The 15,622-nt window shown below is 38.2% G+C and overlaps 1 protein-coding gene across 1 annotated transcript; it reads left to right on the plus strand.

Moving 5' to 3' along the window:
* The first annotated feature begins 52 nt into the window (after window positions 1-52).
* LOC115927309 (vacuolar protein sorting-associated protein 26B-like) lies at window positions 53-14,398 on the plus strand. The gene is made up of 9 exons (XM_030993070.1): window positions 53-195; window positions 4,726-4,869; window positions 6,231-6,300; window positions 7,130-7,286; window positions 8,240-8,404; window positions 10,087-10,193; window positions 10,944-11,012; window positions 11,813-11,955; window positions 12,577-14,398. The coding sequence occupies exons 1-9, from the start codon at window positions 193-195 to the stop codon at window positions 12,697-12,699; spliced, it is 981 nt and encodes a 326-aa protein (XP_030848930.1). The 5' UTR covers window positions 53-192; the 3' UTR covers window positions 12,700-14,398.
* The last annotated feature ends 1,224 nt before the right edge of the window (window positions 14,399-15,622 follow it).

A 15,622-nucleotide genomic window follows, 5' to 3' on the forward strand; every position in this document is an offset into this window, starting at 1 on the left:
TTTCGTACGAACTAACATTGTGCAATATGTGTGAATTTAATCCTTTCGAGATGTGAATACAATCTTCCAATAGCTTTCGCGTGACCAATGAATATCCACCCATTTTTGCAAGACTGCTAGCGGAAAACAAGAATAAATATTACAATTTCTTGAACAAATTACATCTGAGGGGAATAATTCATTCAGAGAACAATGGTAAATATCAATATCTTATTCTATGATAATTTATTTTCATATGTAATCGTGGAAATGGAGATGTAGAGCTGTGACCTGTGCGTGTTTCTGTCGTGCCATTTTTTGCCGAAATATGGCAAATGCTGTTTTGCCTGGAAAGCCACACAATATGAAGAAATGTGGGCTAGTTCGAAATCATATCCAGACTTTGACCCGTAACTCTGGCGTGGAGACACCATACTAAAACATACAAAAAATCAACTAGAATCTAGGCCTTAATCTTTATCAACTGTTCAAATAAATAATGGTCATTGTTGTGTTTCTTAACTGTTTTGTTATTCCTTTTGGAATCTTGGAGTATTTTCCAAAAAACGAAGACAATAAATTAATTTAAAAAAATTAGATTCTAAAAAACATGATTTTCTCACAGGTTTCACAGCAAACTTCTGCACAATAGAGTCTATGTCAATACAATACACCAGCTTAGGGTTTACAACAGTGCTCATGTGCAGACATGGGCGCCATTTTAAGTTACCTCTAGAGGTTGGTGGTTTACGCGTGAATTAAGACGGCGCCCATGCAAATATGATGTGAGCGCACAGCAGCGTAGGCAGTGGCGCCAATACATGCGCATCTGAAAACGTTGATGACGCAATGTTTACGCGCATATTAAAATGGCGGCCTTAACCGTAAAAGGGTGTATGGACTATGGAATGCTATATATGGACAGTGTGGTTCGTGCTTGAAGTTAGCGACTGTGATGTAGACAGTTCTATTTGTAAGTAATTCACATTCAGACGATGATGATCATCATCACGGTCGCTAACTTCATGCACACGCGTGCGCCGCACCCTATCGTCAGTATGGTCAATGAAAGTTTGATATGAGGTCAACACACACACAGACTAGTAGGGTGTCTGATCGCGCACCCGATGTTGTGTGCTAAAATTCTTCCCATAGAGATTACACGCATCCCTATGCAGTCTACGTGCATTGCGCGACCATGCAAAAAAAGTCAATTTTTTTTTTTCAATTCGAGATTCAAACCTTTATCTGTTGTGATCCTGAAGGTGATAATCAATAAATGAGGTGTCATATGAAAGAGCAGGTAAATTCCAATATTTCTAAAGGGGCGTAGCCCCCGAAATTCTAAAAATATCTTGGTCAAAACAGCAATTGAAACATTGTGTCCTGGCTAACTCTGAGGTTTGTCACTTTTGAGATATGACGCCCCGATCGATAAGTAGTCCCAGTCCTAAGGAACAATTCTATGTGCTTATATTTTCGCTAGCCCCCAGGGATCACAACTGATAACAGTTTAAAAATACCCTTCTCGCTATTTGGTGGATCAGCTAATTAGGGGGCGTGCGCTCCGCTCAGTCCAAACCATGGTTACATCGCGTAACATCTCCGCGCACGAACGAAACCCCAAATTCAAGTATGGGTGGCCATTCGCGGCATAGAACCCGGAAGTGAATACACGTTATAGTCAATGGCAATATCGCGGAGACATCTCCGCGATATTGCCATTGACTATAACGTGCATTCACTTCCGGGTTTATTGTGCGACGAACGCCAACCATACTAGTCAATGGCACATGTCGCGGAGACAGCGTAGCTCAAGCTGCAAGTCGCGGATTGGCTTAGCAGCATGCGTACGATATGCATACGCTTGCATATCGCGCGATACAGCTGTTTGGCTAAATTTAGCAAAACAACATCACTCTGCGTAGACGTCTTTTTCGTCGATTTCGACCAAAATGATATGAATATACCAGCGTTTTGGAGGGGCTGTAACTTTTGATAGAAACATCGGTGAGACTTGAAATTTGAAATGTATTATTCTGATAACATCTTTTATTCAAATATCAAACAAAAATGGTGAAAAACGATCCCAAATTGAAAATTGAAAAATCGTTCAGACACCCTAAGACTAGGCTGCTGCGCTAAGCTATGTGCACACAATCCCATACCTGCCAACCCTTACAAATAATTTAGAATATTCTGTTTTTTTGGAGATCTAGGACCCGAAAATCCGGAATATTCTGTTTTTTTCAAAATTTTGATTTAAAAAAAAAAAAATTTTTTTTTATAAAGAATGTGTGGCGCAAGGTCAGGCAAATCAGGAACGCATGGCGCGCGCGCCACGCCTTATCTGTGTACGCGAGGGCCTTGCTAAAGAGCACACATAACGTTTGTTGTATCATCTGTAGAACATTAAATGGTACTAGATCTACTAACACTTAATAAATTTTTTCTCCTTCAGATTTTAACATGTTGTCGTTGTAGATTCACAACAGTTTCATGCTTCAAAACAGATCAATTTACACATTCTATTTAAAGAGAAGGTTGAGTTCTGGGATGAGGTGAAAAATAATTTGTGAGCATTACTCATTCTTATTATTAGGCTTGAGTCGGTACGGTCGATCACACCGGGACCCGACCGTTGCCGTCGGGTCCCGGTTTCGTTTTTTGAGAACCGGCGCTCCGAAAAAAATAATGAAATATGTAAGAAATTGCAGTTTTGCACACCACTAAAATCAATCCACCCTAAAACTTAAGTATTTAATTGTTACCAATCGTATTCTAGCTCATCCAGAATCAATCCGAACTGCTGATATAAATATGGGTTGCAAAGCAGTTCGCCCCATGGGGTTGTTGTTGCCAGCTGCTAGCTAGCTACTGTACTGGCCGGGTCTCTCGGCAGTATTAATAAATCAGGTTGAAAGAAACATTAATGTTTGAATAATAAAACGACTTTCTAAAAAGTACTTCTTTACAACATACCGATCGAATAATTTTTAAAAGACAAAATATATATTTTTTCTTTGATTTTGAACACCGCATGCTTCTTTTAAAAGCTGAAAATGACTTGGTAATCACAAGAAGTTTCGATACGGATAGCTGTTGCAATGCAAGTTGAGACTAGTCTCGGAAAATGCGCAGTGCTCCTTGTTAGCTATAATGCGTGCCAGAACGAACCCAAACAAAGACGTGATCGTAACGAGAAAAAAATCATTAAAAACTACGAGAGCACAATTGGAAAGACAACTACTCAAAATTATCGTAAGCAGATACATAACTTGGAGGAAGAATACAATAGTTGTCCAAGAAAAGCCACATAAATAGTGATATTTAATGAGTTACTATAGGTACAATCATTATCGGAAGGGCTTGCATGCTGCAATATATCTAAACGTGTTTAAATTGAACACGAGGCAAATACCGCCCTCTACGGTAAAAAGCAGTATAACAAAGGATTCGAGTATTTGCAGCTAGCAGGCCCCTTGCGATAAAAATGTACCCAGTAACTCCTCGATTATCACAATTTCTGTGGCATTTCTTGGGCGATTATTGAATTCTTTGTCCAAGTTAAGTATCTGATTATGGTAATTTTGAGCAGTATATCTTTCCAATTGTGCTCTCGTAGTTTTTAATGATTTTTTTCTCGTTACGATTACGTCTTTGTTTGGGTTTGTTCTGGCACGCATTACAGATAACGAGGAGCACTGCGCATTTTTCCGAGACTAGTCTGAACTTGCCTTGCAACAGCTATTCGTATCGAAACTTCTTGTGATTACCAAGTAATTTTCAGCTTTTAAAAAAAACCATGCGATGTTTAAAATAAGAGATAAATATTTATTTTTGTCTTTAAAATATTATATGATCGGTATATTGTACAGAAGAATTTTTAGAAAGCCGTTTTATTATTCTAACATTCATATTTTTTGACCAGATTTATTCAACCTGCATAAATCAAAATGGCGGCTCGATTGTAGACTTTATATTTTTGCTCGAGTTTTTTTACTTTTAGAGGCACGATAATGGCACTAAACATCGCCAATCATGGATGAATATAATGTCAAATGGAAGAATATACCAATCTGTGCCGAGGTATGCATGTGTTGATTTATTTGACTGATAAAAATGTCACTTTTAAGGGACATACTGATGATATGCGCTTTTTATAGAGGCAAGTGACAAATCCTGCGAGCTGATTTCGGGACACCGGGTCCCGACCGGTGCAAGGCCGTCGGGACCCGGTTTATGAAAATCCCGACATGACTCAGGCCTACTTATTATGCAAGTGTGGAAGAACATCAGTTAAGACATGTTCCCTGAAAAGCATGGCTCTTCAAATGCCTTCATATTCTAAATATGCATGTAACATCGTAAAAATAGGGGGGCCGGCTTTTTACGTCACGTGTACGTGTAGTCCCATATACATCTTTCTGTGCAAGTGCTTGTAACTTAACCAAGACTTGGCCAAATTTCTTATCATTTTGATGATTCCAGAACCTTGCAATACACACAAATTCTTATACATGTATGCTAGATGATCAACCTTTTCTGGTCGGTTCCACACCGTTTATTTCACAATGCAATCGCATGACCAGAACTCAACTTCATCTTTAATAGCAATTTTCAATTTTTTTGTCTTACTGTAAAAATGGCTGTCATTTAAAATCTGTTCATGTTCATGTTCATGTCGCAACAGTCTGTACTCTTGCTATAGATTATGGATCAACTTTTATTTTTTTTACTGTGTAGAGCTTTTTCGGGCTAGGCCAAGGAGCCGATATCGACATCGCGCTCGACGATGCAGCGACGAGAAAACAGGCTGAGATCAAGACAGATGACGGCAGGAAGGAGAAACTTTATCTTTTCTACGACGGAGAGAGTTTGACAGGAAGGGTAAGACAGTTTCTTAAAATTCAGAAATCATTCATAACTGTTATTTAAAGCCTCTCCAAATATCCATGTTTTTTCCAGGGAAAACCTGGTTTGTTGTTTTATGCAAGTGAAAAAGTGGCATTGTTGGGAAAGATTGATTTCTCTACAGTATTTTTTACTTTCGTTGTTGTAATGTATTAGCCTCAAGTGGGTGTATCAGAGTTACCTGTGCATACATGTGTAACTCTGATAATGCCCACTTGAGGCTAATACATTACAACAACGAAAGTAAAAAATATGCCATGTATTAGTACCAGGTAACGTGGCTGCCTACACGCCTGCCCATCACACAATAAACTGTGTTCTACTTTAAGATGATTGTGCTACTTCGCATCATTAGTTGTCCTATCAACAAGTAGGATATATTTCAGTTGTTTTTATTGAGAGGTAAATCTTTTGTTCAATGGGATAACATTTTGATGAGTTTTGGGGGGTGTTTCACAAAGATCCTAAGTCAAACTTTTCGTTTTACTTAAAAATTATGGAGAGCCATTTGTAGCATTTAATAAAATATATTCAAAGGCGAAAAATCAATACTTTAGACTTTGTATTAATTCCACATCAAGAACATGAAATCTCCTGGATAATAGACAATATGAATGATTTGAATCAACATTTTATGCCTTTTAAAATAACTTGTACAAAACATTTTCATAGATGCTAACGGCTTTCCATAATTGTTAAGTCCAACTTAGAGATAAGTCCAACTTAGGATCTTTATGAAACAACCCCCAGGTCTATCATGTAGGGTGCATTTTAACTTGGAATTTTATAGTCATACTAAGTTGTAAGTAGCATTCTGCATTAATTATTCATGTTAGCCATGCTGCAAATCTTGAAAGCCCTTGATCACAATTTTGTCAAACTTCTTTCATTTGAGATGAAACGTTCAAAAGAATAGAAATCGATCAGGTTTTCTACACCACATATTGTTTCAACATAATTAGTTGGGCCTGAAAAGGGCCATGCTCTGCTTCAATGTTTTTAAAGGTTGTTCATAATTTCTTCAGGATGATAGGTACTGTACATCAACTTCAGGTACAACTTATCAAACAAACACCGAGCATAAGGGGTCCCTTTTCAGGACCAACTATTAACCGTGCCGAAAGAATATGTGGTGTGTTTGCAAGCCTCACTTAAATCGTTCCTTACCATCGAAGCATTCAATGATTAAAGTTATACAGTTTATTCAATACTGTGAATTCTGAAGGGTAACCAAAAGAAAATTCTTCAAAGGTTTCCCACTTATTTTGCTTATTCCTATCTTTAAAATATAATTCATTTAGAAGTTTTTTGTTTCTCTCTTTTTTTTCTTGTCGTAGGTCAATGTCACTCTCAAAGGCAAGAAGCTTGAACATCAAGGCATCCGTATTGAGTTCGTAGGTCAAATAGGTAAGAATATGATCACTTATCAAAAGATAATTTGACACCATTGGATATTTACCCGATAAAATATTCTATCAATCACAGGTCTTTAATAGACTGCACCAAAAGGAAATCTCATAATAACAATATCCCTGACCCGAATATTCTTTGACAGAATGGCGTTACTTTCAAGCAATTTCTTGGTGGGGCATCTCATTTCGCTGCCAGAATGGTACACCGGTTATGGTATTTCCATAGCTGACAATCATTACATTTTCCCCGGAATTATTCATTTTTTTCCATCCAAATTACGGTACTTTGTTATTATTCATAAAATATGTTTTCTGAAATTTTTAATTTTTTTTTGTTTTGTTACATACCGTAGATCAAATCACTGCCCTAAAATGTTGATTGATCACAAAACTAAGGTTAAAACATACCTGAAGAGAAAAATATTCTCAAAAAGAATCAAACGCTGATAATACCAAAATAACAACAACAAAAGACTACTTGTAATTAAACTATAGGTCCTAATATGGCAAAAAACATCATGAGGAACAGACATTTCTGCATTGGAAGTGTGTCGTGCATGATTGTAAGTTTTGTTTTAGTGAACTCCTTTTTTTTTTCCTTGAAATTCCTTTTTTTTGTTGCTTGAAATTCCTTTTTTCTTTTTTTTTTTGCCATCATGGTTCCTTTTTTGGGTCACACAAGGTTGGCAAAGTTGGCAGCTCTGTATTTCCTCCAAGTCCAGTGCCAGCGAATTGTAATATAGTGCACATGGAAACTGCTGACAGTATTTCTTTAACATCCTCATTTCTCAACCTTTCAACAATTCTGTTCTTCTTTTCTGTAGAGCTGTATTACGACAGAGGGAACCATCATGAATTCACATCGCTTGTCAAAGAGCTTGCTAGGCCAGGAGAGCTCACGCAATCAACCAGCTATCCCTTTGAATTCCTTAACGTAGAGAAACCATATGAGTCGTACACAGGTGCTAATGTAAGATTAAGGTAAGTCCTGTCTCTTGCGAGTGAATTATTTTTATTCACCTTGCCATATCGTTAATGTCTGTATTTTGTTGACTATAGGGCCCCACTCACAAGCTTAGCTTCTACAGGGGTCCTAAAACCATTCATTTGATGATGTAATCAAGTTAATATATGTTGAAAAACATGTAGGGCCTACTATTACCAGTCTCTTTTTTATGTAAAAGATTATATCATGTGTTGTGTGGTTTTGAATAAATGAACTTGAAATTGATACTAAACATGTACCTATCCCTATCCCTTAACTTGAAATAAAGTGCGACTACGATCTTAACCCTACAGTATATCTTGATGAAATAAATGCTCATTGACCCCCCCCCCCCCTCCCCCCAAAGGCTGTGTTATCTTGGCCCTCTCTTAGTTTGGGGGGGGGGGGGTGGGGGGGGGGGAAGGAGAGAACTGATCCTGAAAACATACTTTCTAAGAGTGACAATCACAAAGTAATTGACACATACCCTTTCTGCAATAAACGTTGATGTCTATGCCCAACTTTTTGTCAAGCCTTGGATCTTCTCAGCTATTGACTGCTTTTGACCTCTGACCTCTGACCTCTTAGATATATTTTGAGTGCTGATCACTAAGTAATTGATAGACACAGTGCATGACATTGACCTTCTTGTCCACAACCTATCATAACACCCCTCTAAATATTCAATACTGTCTGCTATTCACTGCTATCGACCTCTAATATTTGACCCCTTCTTTGTCAAGCCTTTGATCCTATCTGCTATTCATTCTTTTTGACCTCTAACCTTTGACCTCCTACAGATACTTCCTACGAGTGATGATCACCAAACGATTGACAGACACAGTGCTTGAGATTAACCTTTGTGTCCACAACCTATAATACAACCTCTCCAAATATTCAATACTGTCTGCTATTAACTCCTTTTGGCCTCTAACCTTTGACCTTACAGATATTTTCTACGAGTGACGATCACCAAGCGATTGACGGACACAGTGCGTGAGATGGATCTGGTGGTTCACACTCTGTCACACTACCCCGAGGTCAACTCCTCTATTAAGATGGAAGTTGGCATCGAGGACTGCCTCCATATAGAATTTGAATACAACAAATCAAAGTAAGTTGTGAGTTAGAGAAAGAGAAAGAAAGTGTGTGTGTGAGAGAGAGAGAGAGAGAGAGAGAGAGAGAGAGATAGAGAGAGGAAGATAGGCAGAGAGAGGAGGGGGCGGCAGACAAACAGACAGACAGAGAGAGAGAGAGAGAGAGAAAGAGAGAGAGAAAGTGGATTAACAGGTGTAGAATTTGAATACAACAAATCAAAGTAAGTTGTGAGTTTTTTAATTTTTATGCCTCCGTTACGAAGTAGCCGGAGGCATTATGTTTTCGGGTTGTCCGTCCGTCCGTCCGTACGTCCGTACGTCCGTCCGTCCGTACGTCCCGTTCTCGTGATCGCGTTATCTGAAGAACCGATTGATGGATTCCTGCCAAACTTTGGTCATGTATGTATCTTGCAGAGCCGATGAACTGATTAGATTTTGGGGTCACGAGTTCAAAGGTCAAAGGTCACAGGGCTCATTATGTATGCAAAAACAGCTCGTGATCGCGTTATCTGAAGAACCGATTGATGGATTCCTGCCAAACTTTGGTCATGTATGTATCTTGCAGAGCTGATGAACTGATTAGATTTTGGGGTCACGAGTTCAAAGGTCAAAGGTCACAGGGCTCATTATGTATGCAAAAACAGCTCGTGATCGCGTTATCTGAAGAACCGATTGATGGATTCCTGCCAAACTTTGGTCATGTATGTATCTTGCAGAGCTGATGAACTGATTAGATTTTGGGGTCACGAGTTTAAAGGTCAAAGGTCACAGGGCTCATTATGTATGCAAAAACAGCTCGTGATCGCGTTATCTGAAGAACCGATTGATGGATTCCTGCCAAAATTAGGTCATGTATGTTACTTGCAGAGCCGATGAACTGATTAGATTTTGGGGTCATAAGGTCAAGGTCAAAGGTCATGCGGCTCATTATGTATGCAAAAATAGCTCGTGAACGCATTCTCATTAGAACTGACAAATGGATTACTATTTAACTCGGGACATCTTGTAGAGCCAATGAACTGAGTAGATGTTAGGGTCATGAGGTCAAAGATCAAAGGGTCATATATGTATATGAGAAATTGCTTGTAATCACGATATTCTGAGAAACTGTTAATGGATTACAATTGAACTTGAATTTGAAAAATTTCTTCTGTTTTTGTTTGTAAAATTGCTCTATGACGGAGGCATCATTTCGACTGCGCGCAGTTGAAGTTCCATCTAGTTTTTTTTCACCTTAAGGAATAAGTGAAGTTATTCTGAGAGGTTTATTGTGTGAGAGATGGGGAAGTAGAGAGAGAGAAAAAGAAAGAAAGTGTGAGAGAAAGAAAGAGAGAGATAGAGATAGAGATAGAGAGAGAGAGAGAGAGAGAGAGAGGGGGGGGGGGGGCAGACAGACAGACAGTACAACAGAGAGAGATATTGTCAGGGATGACCTTCACATCTCTCACTCACTTGTTCATATGCCTCCGCTACAAAGTAGCCGGAGGTATTTTGTTTTCGGGTTGTCCGTCCGTCCTGTTCTCGTAATCACAACGTTATCTCTAGAAGGATTCCCGCCAAACTTAGGTCATGGCGGAGGCATCAATTTTTTACTACGCGCAGTCAAAGATCCATCTAGTTAACAAAGTGAAACTTAATCAACTTTATCGGATTTGATTGGACTGATAACTTTTTTTCCAAACCATTTGTCTATTTGCAGATACCATCTCAAAGATGTAATCGTTGGTAAAATCTATTTCCTGCTTGTGAGAATCAAGATCAAACACATGGAGCTTGCCATCATCAAAAGAGAAACGACTGGATCAGGTAAACAAAAAACTGTCTCTCAAATCTGTTTATCTATCCTCTTTTATTGAAATTAATTAAAAAAGAAATAAATGAAAGACGTATGCTTTGTACTAATCTTGTAAAAGGCAACTAAATACATAAGTAAAAACAAAAAAACTTCTGTTCTCATTTTCAGGCTTTAGATAATAGTAAAATATGGTTATCGTGACAAGAATATAATAAATCAAAAACGAATCCTACAAAATGTTATGAAATATAATGGGATGATAATATTTCTTTTCAAATCGTCGGAAAAAAAGTATGTATGTACCCTGTACCGGTAATGGAATGGTGAGAGTTGTTAGGACTTGTTATTATTAGTGTTAATATTATAAGCATCCCTTATACTTGTTTGTGCATAAACGTGTATCTCTATTTGTGCTTGTCACTTGGCATTTTTCCATAAATTTTGCTGATAAGGCATTGGATAAGTCCCAAGCATGCTGAACATAAGACATGGGTTTTGATTTCCTGCCATAGCACTAATGTCCTTGGGCAACATCCATCTAGATATGACACTTTCCACCCAGGTGATGTAAATGGCTACTTGTTTGGAGAAAAAAAATCTTTGCATGCTTTAGTGCCTTATCATGGCAATTTTGTTAAAACCTGCTTAAAGGGCCAGTAGAAAATGTGTAAAGTAGCTGTGCTACACAAATGCATCCATTATCATCAGTATTGATATTATTTTTTATTATCTCCCTCCCTCTCTCCCTCTCTTCTTTTCAGGTCCCAATACATTCAATGAAAATGAAACCATAGCAAAATATGAAATCATGGATGGTGCCCCAGTAAGAGGTAGGTCGTAAAAAAAAACTCTTATCAGTCTTGATTGTTTGTTCTTTGTTTTACCTGACTTCTAAGAAAGCATGTGTATGCTTTTAAGTAAGCAGCCAGGGGATTGGCGGCTTTAAGTCCTCTCCAAGGGACTTGGTAATGAGGTTTCAATGCCTCATTAAAGGGCACTAGCGCATTGACTTGGGTTTCGAACCCTGGACCTCCCGGTTACGACACCAGTGCTCTACCACTGAGCCATTGCCCTTCTTAAAGCGGACATTTATTAATTTTCTTCATAGTTGAATTTATATTTCATCTTAGAAGATTAAAACCTTAAGAATAAAATGCATCCATTATTTCAATTCTGCATTTTGTTAGCTTTAAGGTACCATCTTCAGTGTGGTTATTTCTATTTACTACATTAGGGTAAAAGCCAAATGAATAACAGAGGCATTTTTATTATTGAGGTTCCAAAGGAAAATTCATCCTGAATAGACATCTTCTCAGAAAGAAAGCAGAAAAATCAGAGAAGCGGACCCAGGAAAGTTTCAATAAAATCTGGCTAAAAATAAGAAAGGTATATACATTTTGAAAGTTGTAATCACTGAAGGTATGAGCTCTTCAAATTGGCTGAATGGGTAATATCACTGTGATGAAGTGCCGGACTACTTTCCTGTTTGTTCCAACACACAAAAGGATCAATGATTTTGAATCTGTTTGTTTGAAATGCATGTGTCATTATCACATTGTTGTTATGCTTATAATTCAAAGATAATGTTGGCAAACCTTTGACCTCTGACCTTAATATCATGTGACCCCAGGTGAATCAATACCCATAAGGCTGTTCCTGTCAGGGTACGAGCTGACGCCTACGATGCGGGATGTCAACAAGAAGTTCTCAGTTCGCTACTACCTGAATCTTGTACTCGTAGATGAGGAAGAAAGGCGGTACTTCAAACAACAGGTCAGCGAAACATTATCTTTGTCACTTTTCCCTCCCCCACTTACACCTCCCTCTCTCTTTCTTCTTTGGCTCTTACTCACTGTTTCTGTTTTTGTTGTTGTCCTGTCAATATTTCTTTCCTTTTTATTTCTTTCTCTATCTTTTCTTTCTCTACTCGTCTCTTTCTGTTGTTTTTTCTCTCTGTGCATGTCTTTTTCCTTTCTTGTAGACTCTCTCTCTTATTCCTCTTCCGTTTTCTTTACTCCCTCATGAGTTATTTGGTTGTTTCCTTTCTATATCAGATTTGTCCTCCATCTCCTCACCTCACTTTCCTTCCTTTTTCATCTCCCCCCCCCCCCCCACCCCCCTCATTATTTTTGTCCTAGTAAATCGCTGTTTCTTTCTTACAGAATTTCTTTTTCTCTTAGATTGTCTTGTTTTTTCTTCTCCCTGTCTCAGTCAATTTTGTCTCTCTTTCCCCCTATCCTATCCCTGTTAGTTGCTTTAATTCTATCTTGTCAATTCCCTTCAGTGGTTATTCTCTGTATGTTTGTCCCTTTCTTTTTTCCCCCATTATTCTGTTCTTGATTGGACCAAAATGGCTAATCCCATATCATTTTGCAAAACTCTCGTTGTTAACAGGAAGTGACGCTGTGGCGAAAAGCCGACAAGGTCAAGAAACCACTTCAGATGCAGAGACAACAGATGCAACACTTTGTTTCGCCGTCGCAAAACAGCAAGCCAGAGCCCAGCTCAGACGAGTAGCACACCGCCCTCTCCTGCCCTCGTCGAACCAGGCAATTACAGTCAAACCTGTCTACAGCGACCACTCAAGGGAGACAAGAAAAGTGGTCTCAGTAGACAGGTGGTCTTTGTAATGTAGACGGGTTCCTTTGGAACATGTTTCAATGAGAAACCATTTTCAAGGGAAACAACAAGTTTCAAGTGGTCTTTGTAGAGAGGTGGTCTTTGAAGACAGGTGGTCACTAAAGCAGGTTTGACTGTACTTGTATTTGAATACATAGTGTATGATGATGATGCGCTTTTAACATATTTTATATTTGCAATGGATGGTTGGGTTGACTTACCCTAACAGTGTATAGATAATCAGACTCGCATAGAAATGTTTATGTTTTTGTTGGGAACTCTTCATAAGGTAGTGTCTGGCATTTGTGTAGTACTGGCAGGGATCACTACTTTTTGTTTTGTTTACATAGCAAGAAAATCAAGAGAGATAGAATAACAGGCACAGAGTGACATATATTTTCAAAAGGTGAATTTGTACATTATTTAGAAGTTTTCTTTACGAGCAGTTATACGTATGCAATAGATGAAGAAACTGAAGAACTTAGATCATGCGATTCGTTCAGTGACACCTGCGTTTAAAGACTGCTTATTAAAAGAGGAGAAGTGGTCTTTATAGGCAAAGGGTCTTTGTGTACAGATGTGTGTGATACAGGCTTCAATGAGACATTCATTTGAAGGAGAACAAACATGTTTTTATACAGGTGGTTGCTAAAAACAGTTTTCACTGAAATAACCACTCTGCTTGAAACTCTACTTTCAAACGTATTGAGAAAAAAACAAATTGGAATTACCGGTATTGATGTCCTGCTTTAGGAAAATATAAACCTTAATGTTTGTCCCAATCAATTGCAAATCTGAAGATCATCAGTTTTTAGATAAAACACTGAGGATGAGGGATTAATAATAGAATGAATTTATATGGGGAATAACGTGACATTTATTTGTAGAAAGTGTTTCAAAAACACATGTAAATATGGCTTGTCGCCAATATTTACATATGTGGCAATATTGGCATTAGTTTGTAGGCCTGTGGTCATGGAATGGAAGAAATATTATTTTGTTATATACTTGTTTTTAATTTCCCCTCGTATAATATGTATGTCTGGTCATTGTATGTTGTGTTTCTTTGTAAAGATAATACTGCATGATCGGAGCCATCGATAAACAGAGTTTGGCCAACTTGCTTTTTCACTTGGTCACAGCGTGGTGAATATTCCTTTTGTTTTGTGCTTGCCCAAAAAATGAATATTTGCCTCATTGTGCCCAATAGATCAGTTTACTAACATATTAAAATTGTATGCATACTTTGTAAACAAAGGTTGATTTTGACAACCTGAAAGCTTGCCCAGCATAGCAACAAGTGATGTATTCAGACTGGATTCCAAGTATTGTATTTTATTCATTGATAACAGGTTTAATGGAATAACTCCTCACTGGGTCCCCAGGAAAGAAACATCCATGAATCTGAATATACGTGTCTATTCGAACCAAGTTAGCCAAACTCTCCTGATCTATGGCTCTGTGCAGGATAGAGGAAGAGCGCCCTCTTTGGCCATTGCTTTTCATTCTGGCCAGATAAGCATCACATGATGTGTGGAATAGAATTTGTGTTCAATAATGTTTTGTTTGTTTCCTTGTAATGGTAAGGTAGTCATAATTGAATTGAATTGAATTGTGAATACATCGTAACATACCTGCCAACCACCCCGATTTAGGCGGAGTTCCTCCGCATTTTTCATACCAACTCCGAATTCCGAATGCATGCCTTAAAACTCCGATTTTTTTAAATTTTTAAATATTTTTAAAACAAACGACTGTTGCATAAGACTAAAGCATAACACAGCACTGATAACCAGATCACGCCGACATCCGCGCTCGCGCTCATAGAAGATATACACAGCGCAGCCCGAACGTGATCGTTAGTTCCGCAGTCATTATTCATGAACTGCATGTACTAGTACATGGAAGCACGTGCGCAAGCTATATCGATAAAGTGTGTGCGGACGTTGTACTAATACATACACTACATACAGTGTTGTTGCATTGCATGCGTATAGCCCACGTGTATTTATATTACATGTGCAGTTGATACACCGTGCATAAACACTGTATACATTGGCGTGTTTTCTTCAATGCTTGTGCGATGACTGCGATCGTGGAAGCTTGTTATTTACCGGACTTCCTCGGATTTATTTTGGATTACTACTACTTTATTCTTCTGCTTCGTTGATTTCTCCATTTTTGAAGGACAAAATGGATAAGTATGGGTAACTGAGGTGGGTAGTGAAACATGTAGTTTTGTGAGTGTTCACATTTTGATATTTCAAAAATTGTTTATGTGTGGGGCGAAAAGGTTGAAGGAAAAGGCCCATTTGCACCATTAAAATGGAGAGAAAAAAAAATAGACCCTAAAGTCCTGTGTATCCCCCCCCCCCCCCTCCCCAATCTACGGGCTACTACCCCAATCCTTCGGTGGTTCGCGACCTCGTAGTCCATCCAGAAAAATTTACTCCTAATTTCTCTTGTCTCAGGTTGGCAGGTATGATCGTAATCCAGAAAGAACGCTGCGTTCCAGTTAAACAAGTTTTTATTCTATGTCTCACAAATTTATAAACCTAATGCAAAGACTAAAGCAATGTTAAATAGAGGTAAGATTTAGGCTAAAACCTGAAATTAATTTACACCAAGCTGAGAGCTAGTGCTGTGTTTAAATTTTTGTTGAATACTGACCAACCTGAACATGATCATGTATGTGTTTTTGAATTGTCTCATTATTATTTGAAATATTATTATCTTTATCATTATCATCAATATATACTATTATTATTTCAAATAATAAACATTTTCCTAGCAATTGCACATGAATCTGTCTAGGAAGCAA

The sequence above is a fragment of the Strongylocentrotus purpuratus genome, unplaced genomic scaffold (assembly GCF_000002235.5).
Source record: "Strongylocentrotus purpuratus isolate Spur 01 unplaced genomic scaffold, Spur_5.0 spur5_scaffold_20, whole genome shotgun sequence".
NCBI lineage: Eukaryota > Metazoa > Echinodermata > Echinoidea > Camarodonta > Strongylocentrotidae > Strongylocentrotus > Strongylocentrotus purpuratus.

Bases quoted from the DNA above. Each gene is read 5' to 3' on its own strand.
- LOC115927309 (XM_030993070.1), top strand. The intron at 6,301-7,129 runs GTAAGAATATGA...TCTTTTCTGTAG, and splicing joins TGAGTTCGTAGGTCAAATAG to AGCTGTATTACGACAGAGGG. The intron at 7,287-8,239 runs GTAAGTCCTGTC...TTGACCTTACAG, and splicing joins GGTGCTAATGTAAGATTAAG to ATATTTTCTACGAGTGACGA.